The 21,700-nt window shown below is 33.1% G+C and overlaps 2 protein-coding genes across 2 annotated transcripts; both read right to left on the bottom strand.

Moving 5' to 3' along the window:
- Positions 1-4,471: 4,471 nt before the first annotated feature.
- LOC140959376 (actin-interacting protein 1-2-like) lies at positions 4,472-8,265 on the bottom strand. The gene is made up of 2 exons (XM_073417226.1): positions 8,053-8,265; positions 4,472-4,813 (listed from the first exon to the last, which is right to left on the bottom strand). Exons 1-2 carry the CDS (start codon positions 8,263-8,265, stop codon positions 4,472-4,474), a joined length of 555 nt encoding a protein of 184 aa, XP_073273327.1.
- Positions 8,266-15,759: 7,494 nt separating this feature from the next.
- Positions 15,760-18,114, bottom strand: LOC140958287 (uncharacterized GPI-anchored protein At4g28100-like). The gene is made up of 2 exons (XM_073415676.1): positions 17,395-18,114; positions 15,760-16,319 (listed from the first exon to the last, which is right to left on the bottom strand). Exons 1-2 carry the CDS (start codon positions 18,040-18,042, stop codon positions 15,963-15,965), a joined length of 1,005 nt encoding a protein of 334 aa, XP_073271777.1. The 5' UTR covers positions 18,043-18,114; the 3' UTR covers positions 15,760-15,962.
- Positions 18,115-21,700: the final 3,586 nt, after the last annotated feature.

Raw genomic sequence — 21,700 nt, 5'->3', positions numbered from 1 at the left:
TTTTTTTATAAATGTAATCAGGTTGATTAGGTTAATTTTTTTAAAAAAAAACTCGGTTTGATTGTTATTATAATCAATTCAAACTAAAAATCGACCTCAACCATACGATTTGGTTTGATTTATTTTGATTCAATTCCTGAAAATTCAAACTTTCAACCAATATTTTTATAATTGGACCAGTGATCAAATTGATATATTTTGAAAAACGATCCTCAGATCGAAATATTTCTTTATTATATAAATATTAATATAATATAGTTAACAATATAATTTAAATTTTAAAACTTAAAAGATGTATATAAATAGACAAGAAAATTTATATTTACCAAAATTTAAAAATTAAATAACTATATACATATGTTCATAATACCAGATATAATTATATATATTTATATGTAAAAATAGATAAAATAAACTTTATTATTATTAAAATATTATTATTAACGAATTTTAAATTTCGAATAATCATATAACCAAATGTTAAATTTAAGAATTTAAAAATAAGAATTTTTTTTTTTAAAGATCAACATGTTTTCTGGTCCAACCAGTTTTGATCAGCGCTGACCAATTTGACTGATCAAACGATTTTTAGGCGATGTTGGAACTGGATTTACAACTGGTTCTCGATCGAACTATTGGGTTCGACCCGATTTTGTAAACATTGCTCTCGACCTGTGATACTTGGAGCTCATGATCTCATTCCAAAACAAGCACATCATTGCATTATTTCACCTTTTTTTTAAGTGATCATTACAATTTTATCATCTGTTTAATCAATTGACTTTTGAAATTCAGTAAATTAGAAATCCAAATTTCTAATAAAAATACTATAAAACTCTACAAAGGGACATTTGAATTAACTCAAAACCCAAACGGCACGGCACCTATCTTTTTTGCATGAACAAAATTTGAAAAATACGTCATTTTTGTGCAGCTTCTCTCTCTATGGCTTATTTGAAAAGTTTAAACGACGTGATTTAATAGTGGAATGAGAGATATATATGACTCTTGATAATGACTTCAAACAAAAGCATCGTTAAAAATTAATAATGGAACAGCCGAGCAGGATAGAATCAAGAAAATTGTCATATAAATCACACATAAATTTGACAGAGATTCAAACCCCTGGATCGAATCATTTGAAAGTGTCAAAATTCAGTCTCGACAAAATATCAAAATAAGGCAAGAAACCACTCGTATTCCACACCCACTATCAATTTACAGCAAACCAAAAATAAAAAAAGAAAGGGGTAGAAAAGTTTTTGCCTCACTGTGTTGTTACCTTCCATACCCGTGTACAAGCATCCTCACCAGAGCTAACAACATGGTGGTCATCAGTGAAAACTAATCCATACACACCACCCAAATGAGCTCCCTTGATAGTTATTCGGCTCGATGCTAACTTGTCTACTTCATAGATGATAACACAAGTATCAAGTGATCCAGATGCTGCTATCCGGAGACCAAGTCAAGCAGATTATTCGGGATGTGTGGTATAGCATATTTTTAAGCTTTACCCGGAAAAGAAGCAAGACCAAGAAGGGGAAAAGTGACAAGGCATGAATCCCATTTCATTGTAAATCAACTTGGTTAAGTTTTAAACATGGGCATATGGAATATTCACATAAAAACTTTAGGACCTAGAGTAACCGAACTGTACAATAACCTAAATGTTACATTCAGAATGCTACCACATAAGATAATGGAAAGCAAGTGTTGTCTAGAAAGGCTTGGCATTCCATGTATCTGCGGTGACTCCATCAAGGAATCAAACTTGTGATCTTGACTCCGATAACTATTGTAAAACCAAGCACTCAGTCCTAGACTCTCGATCCTTCAGAAACTAAAGTTGACGAGGAAAGTGAGCAAAGACTTTTTATCTGCAAGACACCATAACTTTCCAAGGAATACCAGCAATTGTACATGCATTCCAAGTTGTGCATTAAAAATATAGTTCACACTTTAATGGAAACAGCTCAAACAAGAATATAATCAGGCTAGAAATCGTTTCAAGTACAAAAGAAAAGATAGAATGACATATACTTCCAATTTATTAGATAAATCGAGTCTTTATATCGCTTGTGAAATTATAGAGGTCCCTTCATTATCCCCTCTCTTTATCCTGAAGTTACGATTCGTATTTTCCCAAAATGAGACAATGGCCAGTTGTATGTTACTTTTACAGAAAAAACTGAAGTTGAAGAAAGCTTATGTTGGGTTATTGTTTTTCTCGTATCTAAATTGTAGTGGAAGTTTTAAAATTTTATTTTGTCTTTCAAAATTTTTTTTGGACACTCGTATGGTTTAAATTAAATAAACATACATAGAATGTTTAGTGATATACTTTTAGTGAAATTTTTCACTCGGCACCAACTACTCCGATATTAGCGGATGTAGCTCTTGTTGTAATTCTCTACATACGTTCTTCAAATCTCCTTTTTTATTCTTCGAATCAGGTCCACGACCGGATTACTTGTTCTTCTTCTAACTTGCACTAGAAAGTATAGAAGATATTTTCACGTTGGAGATTAAAAGGAGAGGCGGCTCAATTTTTTTTTCTTTTAGCTTGGCCGAAACTTTGAGAGGAATGAAGAGCATTTTTTTGAAAAATTTGAGAGTGAGTTGAGGCTAGGGTTAATCACCTCCTTTACTTAATTGTGTATGCTTGACCTAATTTCCATAAAAATATATTTAGGTTCCATAATTAACATTAGTGGGCTTGATTAATTAATTGGACTAATACAAGTAGTTTAATTAATTATATCAAAGTACATTAAGAACTTTAATTATTTATTATGTTGGAGTTGTACTCCTACAATCCAATAAACATAATTCACACTATATTTAATTTAATATTTAATAAACCCAACTTTTGAGTTTAATAATTTAAATCCTCTAATTTTATAAATTCAACTTCTTGAATTTATTCTCTCCAAATTTTAAATATCATAAATTCAACTCCTTGAATTTATTTTCTCAAAATTTAATTATCATAAATTCAACCCATTGAATTTACTACATCATAATTTTATATAAATTTAACTCATTGAATTTATTCTCTCAATGGTAACAAATGATCCAGTACTTATTTGACCCTCAATGGTTTAGGAATACAGCAAGCTGTGGGTTCGCGACTCATTGTGATTCAAGATATTTTTCTATATTTGGGCTTACCTTAATTCGTCACATTTCATGCACCAACATTTGGTCATGAAAATGTCAGAAATTATTTTCTGATTAAACGTCTCATCGAATCATGGTAAGAGCGTCTAGCAGCATCGTCCCATGATTCCCTAGGTATCTTTGATAGTGCCTGCAAGAACCAATCGGTTATGATCAACGTACGGTACAGTCACTTCATCTCATATATCTCGATCGAATCTGCAATCATTGGTTCATCGAGTGTTGCATATTGGATTCGATAGCTATGCCATACAATCATGAAATATTCATAGTGTCATCGCATGCACAATTAGAGAACTCTTTCCCTAATGTACATCTCACACTCTGGCCAGAGATTTCATGCACTATTATTTCGTTAGACCACGTAGGATATACACACCCGTAGGTGAGCAGTGAATTCCCGACTACAATGCACTGGCTCCTACACATGTCGCCATTGCACCCAACCTTGCCACCTTGTGACCCTCACGGAGTCGAAAAACGAGTCAAAGCACAATCCTAGCTTGTAGAGTCTCAGTGTTGTCCCGGGTTGTAAGGACTAATCATGTACAATCACAACAACGGAATTTTCCTCTCGATGAATGATAACCACTTGGAAATTCCGAGGGAGAGCTGTTCGGTACAATCATCATATGATTACCCATCTGCATGACTGGACATCTCTATGTCCTTACCATGAAACACGGTACACAACATCACAGATGATAGTCTCAGCCTCAAGCGGCCTGCATCCTTACTTTTAGGCGGCTGAATCGACTAGGAACGAATTTAGAATATACAGTGTTTACAAATGAGTTGCAAGATCGAATTACGTTTCATTTGTATTAAAATATAATCAAGGACTTTATCTATGTTGATTGCATGGGTATATAAATACAGCAAAATGAAACCATAAAAAGTTAAATTATATTAAAATAAAAATTGTTTATTACACTTGAATCAATAAATTCCCTAGCCAACTGTTGACTTGCAGGACATCTACTTTAACAGCTTACTGATGTTCGTCCATTGCAGGAATACTTTTCCATATCCAATTCACAAACGAACAACTATATCCATTATAAGCTACCAAAGAAATGTTTTTCATTGTGTCAGACACAAGATTAAGTAAGTGAGCATGATTCGAGATGATGTGAAACTTATCTATGATTAGTTCACACATTAAAAATCATAGTTTTCACAACCTTGCATCAGCAGATATCACATCAACGATAAGTGGTTAATTTATTTTTATCACGTTTCATACTTAGAACTCTGAAAAAAGAGTAAAGTAAAGATTTTGCACCTCTCAGGAAGCACAATCCCAGATAACAACTTCTCGGTTAGCATCTACCGATGCAAACATGGAAACATCTGAAGAATAACGAATGGCAGTGATAGCTCTACGATGCTTCTCAAGTATAGCCTCTTCTTTCAATGTATCAGCAGTGACGGAATATACATGCAGATTTCCATCATCACCACCCACAATAGCTTCATTTCCATCAGGAGCAATTGTGCATGCTGCCACATTAAAACCAAGGTCAACGGTGGAGACAACTTTCGTACCACGAAGCAAGATTATTACACCGGCATCAATTGAAACCAATGCAAGATCGAGAGAAAGAAGGGAAACACTTAAATCCTTTGGCTAATTGCCAATATCAATGCATTTCTGCATCCCCACATTGATCTCCATGGAGAGGAACTCTCCAAACCTTTTAGGAAAGAAGGAAAAAAAAGCATTAAACCTGAAGCATTTTCCCCTACAATAATAAATACATGGCATAGCTTCGTATTTTTTCTTGGTATCTATCATGTGTACGTGCAATATGTTCCCATAAAATAAAAACAAGTACTAACATTGTAATAATAACCGTAGGGATTTCTGGTCAAGAATGTGAAAATTAATATAATTGTATTGAATCTACACACTCATCAAATTATCCACACTACAATAAAAACGCTAAAAAACAACGAATTTTATCTGTTGTCGTAGGTCATTCAAAACTGTTGTAACTGATGGTGTCGTAGCTATTATATTGCGATGGTTTTTCAATTAATCGTCGCTAATTAGCGACGATTTATGATATGAGCGAAGGTTTAAGATATATCGTCGCTAAAATTAGCGACGGTTTTTTACTAAACCGTCGTTAATTAGCGACGGTTTAGAGAAACACCATCGCTAATTAGCGACGGTTTAGACATAATCCGTCCCAATTTTTTTTACGTAAAATAAAAAAAATTTACTTTTATAATTTAATAAATCTACCAAAAAACTTACAATTTGACTAAACTAATAATATCCATGATCTTAACTAACACTTAGAAATTTACTAAGAATTGAAGCGAAAAAACTTACCCTAAATCGAAACTAAAATCGTGTAAGAGAGAAAAATTTATCGTGTGGAGGAAATAGATCGAAAACACGGATATTTATAAACAATTTGTGACGTTTTTGGTTAAACCGTCACTATTAACGACAATTTTTTATTAAATAGCGACGGTTGTTTATTAAACAATAACGACGATTGTTTATTAAACCGTCACTATTAGCGACGGTTAAGCAAAAATTGTCGCTATTAGCGACGGTTGTTTAATAAACCGTCTCTAATAAAAAAACCATCACTAAAACTGTCGATACTTTAAAAATTACGACGGTTTTATTATATTGCAAAATCGTCGTTAAATATAGCAACAGTTTAAGACAACCATATGTTGTTTATCCAAAAAACATGCTAATCTACAACGGTTTTTGTTAAAACCGTTGTTAAAAGAAAAACACAACGGTTTTAATAAAAAAACAGTTGTCTTTGATGTGTTGTTGAATTCATATTTTTTTGTAGTGCCACCATGATTTAATGCATATGCAGTAATTTATAGCAACATATACAATATTTCTCTAAATAGATCTCAGGTAAAAAAGATCAATGATGGCATCATAAACAAAGCTAGTTTCTCAACCAACCACCGGATTCTGAAGCATGTACTTCGATAACTCGAGTGGAACTTCACACGTTTTATTTTAAAGGAAAAAAACTCATCCTATTAAGACTAGATGAAGAGGCTCATAAAGTAGTCAATATCATTTATACAAGTGAAAGAAGCAGAGGAATCTCTATTTTTCATCTCGAATATATATAAATAAAACAAAACAAAACAAAAACACACACAAGAATGGGTTGAGAGAAGATATACATACACCAAAGAAGTCAACCACCAGAAAAATTATGGAAATCTGACAAATAGAAAAAAGGAAAAATGATGGAGAAACCAGCAATAATATTCAGATGAAATTTCAGCTTTCAGAGTAACATTTTTATATTGTGCAACATAGAATTCAAAAGGTCAAAAACTAAACCTTGCCAACCATTAATTTAACTTGAAGCTTGAATCTATGGGAATGGGAGGTGTCTAAATTTTATAGAGATTAGCTTACAAACCCTACTTCCATTTGCAACTTACTCTTACAAAAGAGCAGGTTTTTGGAGTTTTATAGGATTAGGCAACGAAAGTTGAGCTCCGACATAACTTTCACAAATAGCAACGAGAGTAGGTAATATTACCTCTTATAATACAATAAGAGATGAAATTTGCATCAGTTCATGCACAACAACAATGATAGTAGATGGAGTGATATATTTCAATGTAATATACTAGTTAATCTAAGTTATAAATTTAATGTAGTAGATTCAAAGGGTACTTATGGCAATGGTGGAGGATATCAAGCCATTGAACAACTGGGTAAGACATCATCATATATTGGTTCGTAAGGAGAAATATTATAAATAAAAAAGATCCTGAATGGATATAAAATTATGTTCAAAGTCTTGTTTGTTTAAAGATAAGGAACATGGTTGGTTTAAATTCAGTGAAATAGCAATACTGAGAGACCTACCTGTGCGGTAGCTTGAACTTAAATGGAGGCCCTTCATAAAAGTTAACCAAAAAATCCTCTCCAGACTCCACATGTCACAATACGGAAAGGTCTTGTTGGCTTAAATGTGCAACTTAAAACTCTTCTTGAATGCTCATCAAATTCTCCAGCATTGGTTCCTGAGTCCGACCTGCAAATTAAACTTTTCAGACGAAATAATTCTGCAAATCGATGTCATGGAACTGTAAACAACTTATTATATTAATAATAAGTCAATAAATATTTGAAATAATTACATAAATAATACTCGTCTATTTGTTTTAAACATGAAAATATTTATCAAATCGATATAGTCCAGTTGTCGGATCATTTCTTTGTCGTTCTACAACACTACTAGCCAATTTAGTATGTAATATGACGTTGTTGATCACAAATATTTTTTGATTAACTTCAATTTATTTTCTGCTCATGAGTTGTGAGTGGTATGAGTAACAAAACCTTACGGACAACATAAGTATTTGAGAATAAATCATTCAGTGTCATCAAACAACATAAGTATTTGAGAATAAATAATTCAGTGTCGTCAAACACGGTAGAATATCACTTGATTTTATTAATTTGTTGAATAACATCTTATGATCATCAACTTTAATCACAACTCACCGTAGTTAATGTATAAATGTCCATTGTGACTCAAGATTATTGAAGATCCATATAATACTTCATCAAACTGGTTAAATGCTCATTCTTTAATTTTTTTTTCAAATTCAACAAAATCCAAAACTTTATTGATGTTCTTTAAATTGTTCAAACCGAACTTGAGAGAAAATCGAGCTTAATCATTTATTAACAAAGTTATTCAGATTGGTCTTTTTATTTAATATTGAGTTAAATTATTTTTTTACTGTGTTATCAATTCAACATATAATTATAATAATAAAATAATTGTAACAATAATAATTTTGGATCCCCTCCAAAATCGGGCCCTGAGACGGTGGCCTCTTTGGCCTTACATAAGGTACGGCTCTGCCAGAAAGCACTCGGAATTCCTTCTTCAACACGAATTCATTGCGGGACCCCAGATCCAAACCAATCCGACATGTCTGCTGATGCGATCCACTCACCATCGGGGGAGTACCTTGCCACCGTCGTTGGGTACGCGTGTTCCTCGTACACCTACACCTCCAGTGGACGTTCCAGGTATCGAATGATGACGGATCGGCCATTGCAGTAGAGGATTGAGTTAGATTTGGGGTGGCCCGAGATGAGGATGCCCCATCCTCGTGCCGTCGAAGGGCCGTAGGCGTAGGTCTCCTCTAAATGCGCCATTGCTGAGATGTTTGTTTGTGGATGAAATAAATTAGTTATAGGAAATTGGTCTCATGGAAGCCATACAATCAATCATTCTTCTCGTTTGGACTGTCACGTTATTTTAGATATATTTACATGATTATTATTATATTATATTATCATATCGTCGTTTTTCAGTCTTAGTAAGAGATATCACATTGTTCGAAAAACTCTAAATGCTATGGAAGTAAAGGATCTTCAACAAAAGAATGTCTCGTTATCTTAACATAGAAGCAAATGTTAATAACATTCCACGTTTTTAGAATTTTCGACGACCTGATTTAAAAAAAAAATGAATTCGAAAAACCAAAGAAAATTCAAATTAAAATCAAAATTACAAAAGCAACTTGTAATCCCAAATAATGTTTATATCATATGCACTAACAAAACATGTAATAAGAGCACTAGTACTATTAAATATTGCAAGACGAAATATTTCTTATAAGCTAATATTAGCTATAATTATGGAAAAAATGCAATTTTTTGCATAATAAATTGTTAATTCTCATTAATATTCCGGGATTCTTTCCGATTGTAGCAAAAATTTCCCTCAATATTAACCCTTCGGGCCAATCTTTTCATCCATCTATTCAAATTAAACTATATGGATATATATAATGCCGGCAAATTGAATATATCATCAATCTAGAAACCCCCCAAAAGCATAAACTATCTTGTGTTAAATTAAAGGTGTTTTCCAATCATATATATTTTTTTTAAAAAAAATTCAAACACATTTGTCTCATTTGTAGAAGGGTTTTACACCTTTTTTTTTTTTTTTTAAAAGTCATTAATTTCATATTATAAGAGTTTAGGAGAAAAAGCACTTGACACCTTATGAAAACCCAAAAAAGCACATAATTTTTCGAGGAAATTAACGATCTCTATGTTCTTAAAAACCAGACATAAAACCATTCTGTAAATGAGACAAATATATCTAGTTCTTAAAAACATTGTCTTGTAAAAGACATTTAATTTAACATAAGGGGTACTTATATGTATTTTCCATAATTCACAAAGTGTGATGATTGGAATTTGCCCCCAATGGATTATGTATTATTTTGGTAGTGATATCAAAATTATCTTTCTTTTCTTTATATTGTATTATCAAATTTATTATGTATATATATGCGTATATTATAAATAATACCTTTTTTTTTGTGAGGCACCAACTTATGTTTTNAATCTCACCCATCATATTAAGCATTAATTTGGCCCCTTAAATATGTATAATCACAATACGTTACCCACATTTTCCCATTGATTTCTATGTTGGGTGCATAGACTTAATGAGGAAAAAATAAAAAGAAAATTATTGACAATTCATTCTTACATGGAATTGAGATTATAATATCATAAAAAAATAAATGAAAAAGATATCTAAATTATTAATTAAGTACCATACATTCGGATTAATTCTTTTGAAGATACGAATTAATTGAGAAAATGCAAAAAAAAAAAAATTTGAAGCACAAAATTTATGTGAACAAATTAAATATTAAATAAAAACAAAAAAGACAATTTTACACAAATATTTATGGCAAAAACTTGTGAGACGGTCTCATGGATCGTATTTTGCGAGACAGATATTTTATTTGGGTCATTCATGAAAAAATATTACTTTTTATGCTAAGAGTATTACTTTTTATTGTGAATATCGGTAAGGTTGACCCGTCTCACAGATAAAGATTCGTGATACTGTCTCACAAGAGACCTACTCAATATTTATTATATAAGGAAACAAACTATAAATGCACTTAACTTGCACTCCCATTGCACTACTACATATAAGATTGCAAACCCTTGAGATCCAATTTGGTTTTCATTGTAATAAATCAAATTTCATGAAATAACCTTTTTCTTTTCCATTGTCTCTTAAAGATTATTGTTTTTTCCCAGCATCCCTGATGTCTGCAAACACTGTTTCATCCAATTTACAAGCAGATGCTCCAAATGCAATGATTTTAGCACAAAGTGTCCACCATGATTCACAAGCACAATGGGGGATCATGCCAAATGATCTGCAATACTCCGATGTTCAATATTATACTTTCATGAATTTGTTTGATCTTCAAGATCTGATATCTCCTTCGACTGAAGAAGAGAGTGCTCGAAATATATGGAGTCGTCATGGACGTGTAGACATGGAGAAAGATCAGACCAAGAACTTGCAGTACTCTACAAGCACTCCTTGGTTTGCTGATGATTATATGGTAATTAATTGATTTGACACATTTCTCTACTTGGATTATGGATATGAATTTAAGGGTATGATTTACTTTTATTATCGAGAATATTATGATTATGTTATTTCCGACTCATCGCACTATTTTAGCACAAATACTTCATACAAATAACATAGTTTCTTCAATAAACATGAAAATCATATGTAACTCATCTACTTCAAATTTTACTATGAAATGATTGTTGTAAAAGAATGAATACTACGAGTGAATTGAATTGAAACCCTACTTCATCAACCAGGCCATCACATTATTGATGATGTTTTTCTGTTAATGTTGGTATGTATAAGGCTTCAAGAATCAATAGTAATTGTGAGGCCAACATCAAGTGGCCATGGTCAAAGAACAATATCGCTGCTCATGTTCAAGCGAAAACTCGGGAGTCGAACGATGGAAAACGCGCCCTCGTACCCATTTCGGCCAGGGTTCAAGATAACAAAAATGGTGAGTCGAAACGAGTTCGTATTAGCTCGAAGGACTTCGAACTTCCTCAAGGTTGGATCACTTGGAAACAAAAGAGATTGAATGGTAAAAGTGCAGGAAACAAAGATGCGGTAAATATTCCAATTTTATTGTTTTATTTTCCCGTTACTTTTTCACTACTGAAAATGGAAAAGGGTTTTACTGTATTTTGGTTTACACTTTTAAATTTTAGCTGTTTTTATACTAATTCTATTATGATTTTGACATAAGATTATTCTATATTTAAAAAGTTTAATTCTATGGTTTCCTCGAATTTAAATAGTGAAAATTTATAATTATTAAAATTATCGAATATCATAAAAATTGAAGTGCATGGGAATACTGTAACTGAACTAGATTAAAATTATTTTACATACTAAATTATATTTTATGTTTTAAAATTTTAAATGTCAAATATTTGAATCACAATGCAAAATAAGTAAGAAATAACTATATATACGTATGCCTTTATGCAGCATTATATGGAATTAAGCTCAAAGAAAAGATTCAGATCTCGTGTAGAGGTCAAAAGATACTTGCAAAACAAAGAACAGGTATGCTTGATAGTATAATTAATAGTTGATTTCTTGTTTTTAATTAATTCTTTAGTCCTTAATTTCTCTTTAATGTAATAAAGATTCAAATTTTTTATTTTTTTTTTTAACTAGAGGGAGATATATATTGTGGTCGACTGGTCACACGTTAGAAAATATACTGCAAATCATTTGAATTGATTTTAAAAATAATACAAATGATTGAAAATACTATAGTCCATACACAAGTGTTTGAGTTGATGAAGTAAGTGAGTGTTTGATCAATAGTCAACATTTTCTTGAGTGAGTCTGTCACACAAAGTTTTTCCAGTGTGGTTTACCTGGCTAACGTGGTTTTCAGGTTACTGCGTTAGCCAGAAGATCTACCATGTACTCAGCGAAGTTCGGGTAGCCGCTACAGGTTCCATACCGTGTACTCACCGAAGTTCGGATAGTCGTTACGGGTTCCATCATCGTAAAAAAAAAAAAAACAAACAAACAAACAAAGAACATTGATGGTCCATGATAAACTACAATCTCAAGACTTCTATCTTATATATATTGTATCTCAAGTGGAAGAAAATAAGTCAGAACGATGTGTTTCCAATCAAAATATATATAACGAGAACATGTATTGCGATTTCACGGTTACTTTGAAATAGTATTGAGACTAGAAAATACTATACATCAGTTGTAGTGGTGTAGTTGCATAAACCTTTCTCGATATGGGAGAGGCATGAATTCAAACCTTCGTTAAAACAAACTTCCAATGTAATAAATAATAATAATAATGTAACTTCCCTTGAGCCTCACTACAAGAAAAAACCAAATCAACAAAGCACATACGACAACGGTTTTTACTAAAACCGTTGTCGTATGCTTTTTAACAACGATTTTAGTGAAAACCGTTGTCGTATGTACGTATATTAAGCAAAAGACAACGGTTTTAGACAACGGTCTTTAAGGTCAATAACAACGGTTCTATAAAACCGTTGTCTTTGGGCGTTTTTTAGGGTCAAAGACAACGGTTCATAGAACCAATGTCTTTGAGCGTGTTTTTTTGGACAATCGAAAACCGTTGTCGTATGTACGTATATTAAGAAAAAGACAACGGTTTCATAAAAACCATTGTCTTTTGGGGGCAAAAGAAAACGGTTTTAGACAACGGTTTTTAGGGTCAATGACAACGGTTCTATAAAACCGTTGTCTTTGAGCGTTCTCTAAAACCGTTGTCGATTAGTGTGTTTGTTGGACAAATTAATGACGGTTTTTAGCTAATTTAAAAATAGCGACGGTTTTGCTTAAAACCGTTGCTAAATTTAGCGACGGTGTATAATCAGTCGCTATATATAGCGACAGTTTAAGGAAAACCATCGCATGTTTTAAATTAGCGACGGTTGCGACGGTTTTGCAATTACCGTCGCTAAGCAAAAACCGTCGCAAATTGTCTATAAATATCCGGAATTTCGGTTCATTTTCCTCCACACCACTTTACAACACTTAAAATTTTTCTCTCTTACACGATTTTATCACTTCACAATACTTAAAATTTTTCTCTCTTACACGATTTTAGTTTCGATTTAGGATAAACTTTTTCGCTTTAATATTCGATAAAATTTTTAAGTGTTAGTTAAGTTCATGAATATTGTTATCATAATCAAATTGTAAGTTTTTTTAGATTTGTTAAATTATTAAAAGTAAATTTGTTTTATTTTACTGAAAATATTAGCGACGAAAATCATGAAAAACCGTATTTTAGCGACGGTTTAATAAACCGTCACTAATTTGGTTTTGCATAAATCCGTCGCTAATTTTATTTGCGACAAAACCGTCGCAAATTGTAGCTACAACAACGGTGAAAAACCGTTGTCTTTAAGCGAACTCTTTGACCACAGGGGCTTTAAAACGGTTTTTCAGGACATACAACAATGGTTTTTCACCGTTATCGTTAGGCTTTTTACTTGTAGTGCCTCAACATAGCGTAGAGAAACCAGAGTGAAATAATCTTACATACTTACCAACTACGAGAAAAGCATATTATCTAGGTAATTTACATGAGAAATTATATCTATTTTTGTGCGAACTAGAGAAAATCACATTTTTTGTCATGTAATTTACACTCTTTTTTTTCTATTTTTAGTCTTATTGACGATGAATTTGCAGTTTTAATCATGTAACTTGCATGTTTTTTAATTTCTCATTCGGTTACATTCTCGGTGAATTTCATTTTTAGCCATATTTTCATTTATTTTAACTTGTATGTTTTTTTTTTCATTTTTGATCTTTTTTTATTGACAAACACGATAAGCTCTGATCAAAATAGAACCAAAAGTTAAAAAATAATATAAAGTACAAGATTAAAAATATATTTCACCGTAACATGATCAAAATAGAAAATAAAATACATATTATAAGACTAAAAACACAAATTCATTGTCAACATGACCAAAAGCGAAAAAAAATACAAATTATAGGACAAAAAATGTAAATCTCCTTCTTTTTAAAAAACCATCTCACTTTAGGTGAGTCTCCTTGAGTCATATATTAACATAATGCATAAGATATCTTTGCACGTATAAGTTCTCATGCATTGGAACTCACGGTTTTGGACTCGAATATGTTAGTATAGAACATTCTTTTTTTCAAGTGAAATCCCCTAATATATGAAAGAGTGAAAAAGTGATTTCGTTGTTGTGAAATAAGAAGTAGTGTTCGTATCGTAACGCATGTATTTAATTTATTAGGAGCTGTTAGAACGAGATCCACTTTTTGGGAAATATGAGTGAGAGGTGTTGAAAGAACAAACATATAACTTGTGTAGATGCAAGCCATAATTCGAAACTATTGAGGTTTGACCGCAAATGATTGAGGGAATATTGTATAAAACTGGGGAATAAGAGAGATTTTAAATTTTCTGAACATGTCTCTTTCATTCAATTACAAGAATTATGCAAACGATTCATCGGCTTTTTCCCCGATCCTCTAACTCCCTAAACTCTAATTGAAGTCTCAATGAATTTCTTAGAATTCACACTCTCTCACATACAAACTACAAAACACAAACTTTTTATAAAACAAAGTTTGAGGAAAAACTACCAAGAAAGTTAAATAACAATTACCCACTACATCAAAAAACTAACTTTGACAGATTCAACTCTTGAATATTTGGAATTAAACCACATGAAAAACCTTGTAACAAGAAAATAATGGGTGGAAATACAGGATAATCAGATTGTTGTCCAAAATGAAGTGGATGATCGGTGCTCTCAACCCCTCATAACACTAGAAGAATCATATGGTTTGCAAGGAACAACAGTGTCAATATCCACCGATCATATTCTTCGAAAGAAAACATTGACCAGAGAAAAATTACAGGTACTATAAAAATAAACAAACTAAAAATTTATATATATTTGATTCATCGTATGACAGAGTAATTATTTTAATTTCTCAGGTGAGAAGACCGAAGAAAAGTGTGGCAATAATGAGGAATGCCATATAGAATTGCATCGTTGAAGGTTGTTTTTTCGCATATATTTTAGAACTTCTTTTTCCAAATTATTTTGCTAATGATGTTTCTTTTGTCGTAGGAAAACTCCTGTAATTGTTAAAGGCAGCACAAACTTTATCATCTTGTCAAGTTTGCAACCATCTACCTCAAATTCAACAAAGGTTCAACCTCCTGTTGTAATGATACCAAATGCAAGTCTTAACTTCTAGTGACAGATTGTGATATGCCTATGCTGATATCTAGAGGATGCGAGGTTCTTGTCTCATGGTATTTTTGTCGATTTATTGCAGTTGCTATGTTGGAGATGTTATTCTATGTTGGTTGTATTCCGGATTTATTGTTGTATACTTTATAATTTCAATACATGGATTAAGGGATCAAATGATGAAGATCACTGTTTGGTTTGCTGTTGGATATACATTAATATTATATGTTCGTGTTTTAGCAATTTTTTTGTTTGTATTTTATTGTCTACAATACTGATACTAAAGAGAAGTGATGCATGCTCATACTCATCCTGTAGAAATCAGTAAGCACATTCCAACATGCTTTCATAGCAGCACAACAAACAATTATTTTAGTGGAGATGGGAAGAAGAATTGTAATTTCATTATACATATATACCATCAACCGCACGTCTTATAGGACGAAGGCTAAAAAAAGGTTACCAATAACAGACATCCTTCAATAGCAAGAAGAAACGTTCAAGTTTCGGGCCATTCCTGAATTCTATTTACATTGCATATACCAAGACATCTAACATAGAATTAAGCTTGCAAAACAAGAATGAACAAGGTTCACAATCTCACATGACAAAGAACTAACTAAACAACCAACCAATATCGAATGGATGAGGAAAAAATCATCGCATTTAACAAATGAAACAGTAGGAGGTAGTGAATCAGACGTACTTCCAGCATATTCGACGAAGATTGACTATCACCGATCTCTGAAGAATCGACCGCAAGTGGCATGTCATCACTGTTAAGGCTGCAAAAAGTTGGATCCATGTCATCCTCAGCGTTCATCATGAGAGCCCTCAAAACGGCCGATACTGTATGTATGTATGCATATCTGTCTTTATGGAGAAGCCAAGTTAAACCCATCAGCTCGCAATCCCGGCTATGCATTTTGCTTGTCCTCTCAGTTTTGTCTGTTCCTTTAGCCTTATCTCCATTAAGCTGCATAGAAGTATAAAAAGTTTGAATCTTGTTTGCCTTTGGCTCCAACACATTTAACGGCTTTAGGAACGGTTTTTACAACTTGTACCACTGGGATTTAATTGAAAGTTATAATAATAATGATGATGAACAAATAATAGAGTATAATTAATACACGGTAGACAAGTAACATGGAAATAATAGGACAACTCTAGGACCACATCCAGCAAAATGCACACGGCCAGCCTTTAATCAACCCTTTTGTAATATATAATCCATATAACATACACCCATCCATTCAGTAATTAAGAGGGGAAAATTAATTAATTTTAATTTAATTTTTTTCTAGTTCCAGTTTTGAAACCCATCTTTGGTTACGGTTTAAACCGATTTGGACCATAACTTATTTTTTTATATAATTTTAAAGGGACTTTAAAACAATAAATTTATGGTTCCGGTTCCGTTCCGGCTCCGGTTGACCGAACCATAAGCCCCCGGTTCCCTTTGGTTTGTATATCAAAATAGAGTCAGGTCTAAAGCACATGACTCTCACCATACCCTTGGCAGAGTGTTGGCCAAACCATTCATAATCACCAATGAGATTTCAGTATTTAATAAGTCCAATTGGAGACTTGACCATTTTTTTAAATTAAATATCGATCCAATTTATATCTGTCTTATACGCCAAATATTATAATACCCAACACAAATATTACTAATTATAAATTACCCGATTAAAAATATTTCTATGTGAGACGGTTTCACGAATCTTTATATGTGAGACTGATTCACAATAAAAAATAATACTTTTAGCATAAAAAATAATATTTTTTTATGGATAATTCAAATAAGAGATCCGCCTAAAAAATACGACCTAGGAGACCGTCTCACACAAATTTTTGTCTTTGTTTAACTAGTCATTACATTAACTCGGAAGTTTATGCCGTATGAGTTCCTTTGTAAAAAAAATATACAACAAAGAATGTTTTTGTTTGGATACGAGCAGCATGAGACTTCGAGCCAAAAAAGCTAAATAAAAAAGAATTTTAGTGCGTTTTGTGTGTGAAAAAAGCAACAAAGATTGAAGGAAACGTACCGAATAAAGGCTGCTGAGGCACTTTGAGCATCCTCCCAGGCCTGGAAATCCATTATTCACGCAATCCCTTTCCAATCTCTTCACATTCTCGCCGCCCACTAATTCCCCACGAGAATCCACGGAGAATGCCTCCGGGCAGCTGAACGGGTGCAGCCTTATGCCGCAGTAGCAGTAAACCACGTCGCAGGTCTCGTTGGGCCTCCCCAGTTCTATGCCCCTGTTTCCCAACGCCTTCTCCAGGGAGTCCACGCAGTTCTCCGAGTCGTCCGGCAGCACCGGCATCTCGTACGCCGGCGACTGCTGCTGCAGCGGCTTCGCCTTCGCGAGCGAGCTCAATGCGGTCCTGGAGTAGGCGGAGTAGAGCCAGGCGGCCAGGACGGGACAGCACCGGGTGCGGTGGAACTGACCCGAGCGGGATATGGATCCGCACGCGGATTTGATGTCATTGAAGAGGGCCTCCGGTAGGTCCAAGGGGCAGCCGGCGGCGTCAGATTGTTCCGGGAAGGCTGGAATGGTGGCGGGAGGGGAGGAGGAAACGGGTATCAGGGTCTGGGTAGCCGGGTCCGGGTTGGGTAAAACGGGTAGGGAAGATGTGGCGAAGAGGAAAGTGGAGAAGAATATGGTGGTGATGATGATGTGTGGAGACATGGCTGTATAGGGATGTTTGGGGAAGTGTGTGTGTGTGTGTGTTTTAGTATAGAATGTTTGTTGGTTAATGTTTGGGGAAGTGTGTGTGTGTTTTAGTATAGACTGTTTAGGATGTGTGTGTCTGTTGATTAATGATGAGGGAATTTTTTGGAATAATATAATATTTAATTTACTTACTAGCTTATAAAATTGGTAAAATTTTGAAAAATAAATTATTTATTTAGCTGAAATTAAATCATTTGTTCCATATAATATAATTAATTATTTACAGAATTTGAGTCAAATATTAAAAAAAAAACTTATATGTAATGAGTCCATATTTATGTTTTGTTTTCTACTTTATAGAAGAAATACCATGAAATATGTTTTGAATCCACATAAGAGGAAAATTAATTAAATTTTAAGAATCAAATCATTTTCATATAATAAATAGCTTAAACCTTCAAATAGATAGCACTCGTTTTCTTTCCGTGTATATGAGATAAACTTCAGGACTAAAGCAATAGTCTGTAAATCATGTTAGTCAGATAAATCGCACTATGCAAACTTTGTACGACAAGCTCATCTAAAAAAGTGCGAAAAATTGTTGTACATGGAATCAAATTTTTAATTTCTGAGCATTTTTTTAGTTTGATTTACGTGCATTATAAATAGACATGTACATTGCTCGTGACAAAACGATACAAATCTTTGGGATGTGTTTTCAATAACAGAGAAGATAAAATTGATTTCATTAAGAATTGGCTGAGTACAGAGTCTTTAGATAACATCTTAATGACTATTGAGACGCGTTCTAATGGATATGCGCATATTGAATTTCTCTGTTTATAGAAACAATTTCAAGATGAGCGTCATCGTAATAGTATTGGAAATCCGACTAAAAAAGATCATGTTTGTCAATTTATAAGAAAATTAGATATGAAGCATATCATCGACTCATAGAAGGCGTTGGAAGTCATTTCTGGACGTAAAACCAGATGAAAATGTTCATCATTGTTTGTCTTACTTGGTATAAAAATGTTCATAATAATAATAATAATAATCCCCTTTTTTTAAAAAAATCTCTAATTTAATGTGTAACAAAGAACATGATATGTAATATGTATTTAATTTCTGAGCATTTGTAGTTCGATTTACGTGCAATATAAATAGACATGTACATTGCTCGTGCATTATAATTAAAATAATTAAATGATAACATTAATTAAAATTAAAGAATGTGAACTTCCACCACTAATTAATGACAGAATTTCACAAAGGTTAACAAATAAATGGTATCACGAGATTTTTGTTATATTATTATTATTAACTTCTATTAGTATCCGACAATAAATTGAAATTAATTGTTATCGATAATTGATTTTTTACACAAAAAAATAATAAAATGTGTGTAAATTATAAATTGAAATAAAATTTAGTTTATGTTGTAGTAGAGTAGTTGGCGTCTCGGTGACACCAAACGAACCTTAGGTAAATAATAATAAATGAAATGTGGTTGACCAAATTGGAGGAGGAAGATTTATTTTAATTTTGTGTTTGTAAGGATGTTCCCAAATAATGGATCGTTGGATTAAAAAGTGGATTAATACAAGATGGGCCCAACCCGCATTTCTTTAACTCTTTATATTTTTGTATATGTACAAAGAATATTGTATAAAAATTTAAAACATCAAATCAGTTAATTTTTTAAAATAATTATCTTAATATGTTTAATTGTGATTAATTATAAAAAGAGGAACTTATGCATGAATTTCTGTAGATGTAGATATGGTTTCTATTAGAAAGTCATCACAAAAGAATCACTATGAAAAGAAGGCCCTCCCAAAAAACTCGTAGCAAACCAAAACTATTCCTCTCGAAGAGCTAGCCAAGTGGAATACAAGGCCATGGTCAGGGAACTAACCCGAACAAGAATCTCTGACGAGAGCAGGAGGAGTCCGAGGATGAATTCCATCCTCAGGACCAGTCGGGAAAGGATGATGAAAACTCTCGAGCTGGCTCCAAGGCTCTTACCATGACCTAAGAATTATAAGAGCTGAGGAAGAAGGTAAAAATACCGGAAGGACTGGTCAAGTCTTCTCATACTGCCCGGGCAAGGTCAAGCGGATGTTCCTTCTCCACCCAGATAGTGAATGTGCCCCTGCCCATTCACTACAAGTTAGCTAAGATCATGGACTATGATGAAAATACTAATCTAGAAGAGCGTCTGACCCAGTTTGAGAAAATGTTCATGTTACATTTCTACGAAGAGAATCAAATGCAAGGATTTTTTTTACCAAGCAGGTAGACTCAGCCCAGCGTTGATTCAAGAAGCTTGAACCTCAAAGCATCCATTCTTTCAAAAAATTTAAAAATCTTTTCTTACATCACTTTAGCAGCAGGAAGAAACATAAGAAGATTGTTTTCAATCTATTTGAAGTGAAGCGGAGTGAGAGAAATCCATGCGGGAATACATCTGTTGGGTTAACAAAGATGCCTTGGAGGTACCATCATGTTCCGCAGAGACAAATACTACAACCTTCACATGGGGACTCCGGGAATGTGATTTCTTCCGGTCCTTGGTAAAAACAACTACCCCGTGATTTTGAAGATTTGTTGTTGTGGGGACCCGGACGCTAATCATGTTCTTAATCATCATTGGAACTATTTAATCAATTATAAAACAGGGTCGAATTTTTTTTTTTAATGCGAAACGTAGTGAAATAAAACGTATATACAACTCAGTATAAAAGTACAAGTCCTGTATCACATACATTTATTCAACTAAGGTTTAACATCTAATATCAAGTGTCCAAACCTATCTCTAATCCAAGTCCGGAGCCTCCACTCTAATCACGATCTCTCTTCATCTCCTCAACCCTGAACCTGTCCCACATGTTGTCATGCACACATACAAACACGACAACAACCGGATAATTCCGGTAAAAATATAATCCCAGTATAAATCAACGAAACATGCAATCATATAAACAAATATAAAGCATTAACATATAACAACAATATGTATCAAAATCTGAAACATAATCAATATCAGACTGTCGACAATGCTCGTAACTTTACAATTCAGACTAGACTCAATCTTAGTCTATGGATCCCGGTTTCCAGAAGTTGGCATTCCATATCAATCACCAGTAATAGAAGAAATTCCGATTCTATCCACATCGATATGGTATCGATCACCAGTAATAGAAGAAGCTCTGATTCTATCCACATCGATATAGTATCGATCACCAGTAATAGAAGAAGTTACAATTTGGTGTGCTGTCGTTGAGCCACCAAACTTAAATTCCTACTCTCTAAGTAAAATTAGTGTAATGGTGAGCAGGGTCGAATCCACAGGGAACGGGAGATTATTTCTTTCGAGTAAAAATGCAAATAAAAGGGGGGATTTTTTGAATATGAATTTAATAAAATACTAAACTAAATTATCCAAGAAAAGAAAACAATAAATTTAAATGATAATTTATCTACTAGACTAAAATGAAGAATTTAATACGAGAAAGATCTGATTCAAGGGAGTTCTACTATTTAATTATATCACTGTTCATCGGCTAACAAATAATTTATTCAAGTTGCTCCAAGCAATTAACCTTAGAATTATAGGGATAGCCGCTAAAATTCTTGTGTTTTCCTAAAATCATTGACCGAACCCAGCATC

The sequence above is a fragment of the Primulina huaijiensis genome, chromosome 15 (genome assembly GCF_012295235.1).
Source record: "Primulina huaijiensis isolate GDHJ02 chromosome 15, ASM1229523v2, whole genome shotgun sequence".
In the NCBI taxonomy this organism is placed as follows: Eukaryota; Viridiplantae; Streptophyta; class Magnoliopsida; order Lamiales; family Gesneriaceae; genus Primulina; species Primulina huaijiensis.
The sequence above is the reverse complement of the archived record's forward strand: the minus strand, read 5'-3'. Positions and strand labels throughout refer to the sequence as shown.

Bases quoted from the DNA above. Each gene is read 5' to 3' on its own strand.
- LOC140959376 (XM_073417226.1), bottom strand. From the start codon at position 8,265: ATGGCCGATCCGTCATCATTCGATACCTGGAACGTCCACTGGAGGTGT. The intron at 4,814-8,052 runs GTAAGGCCAAAG...ATTGGCAATTAG, and splicing joins CTGGCAGAGCCGTACCTTAT to CCAAAGGATTTAAGTGTTTC.
- LOC140958287 (XM_073415676.1), bottom strand. From the start codon at position 18,042: ATGTCTCCACACATCATCATCACCACCATATTCTTCTCCACTTTCCTC. The intron at 16,320-17,394 runs GTACGTTTCCTT...ACTTCTATGCAG, and splicing joins GCCTCAGCAGCCTTTATTCG to CTTAATGGAGATAAGGCTAA.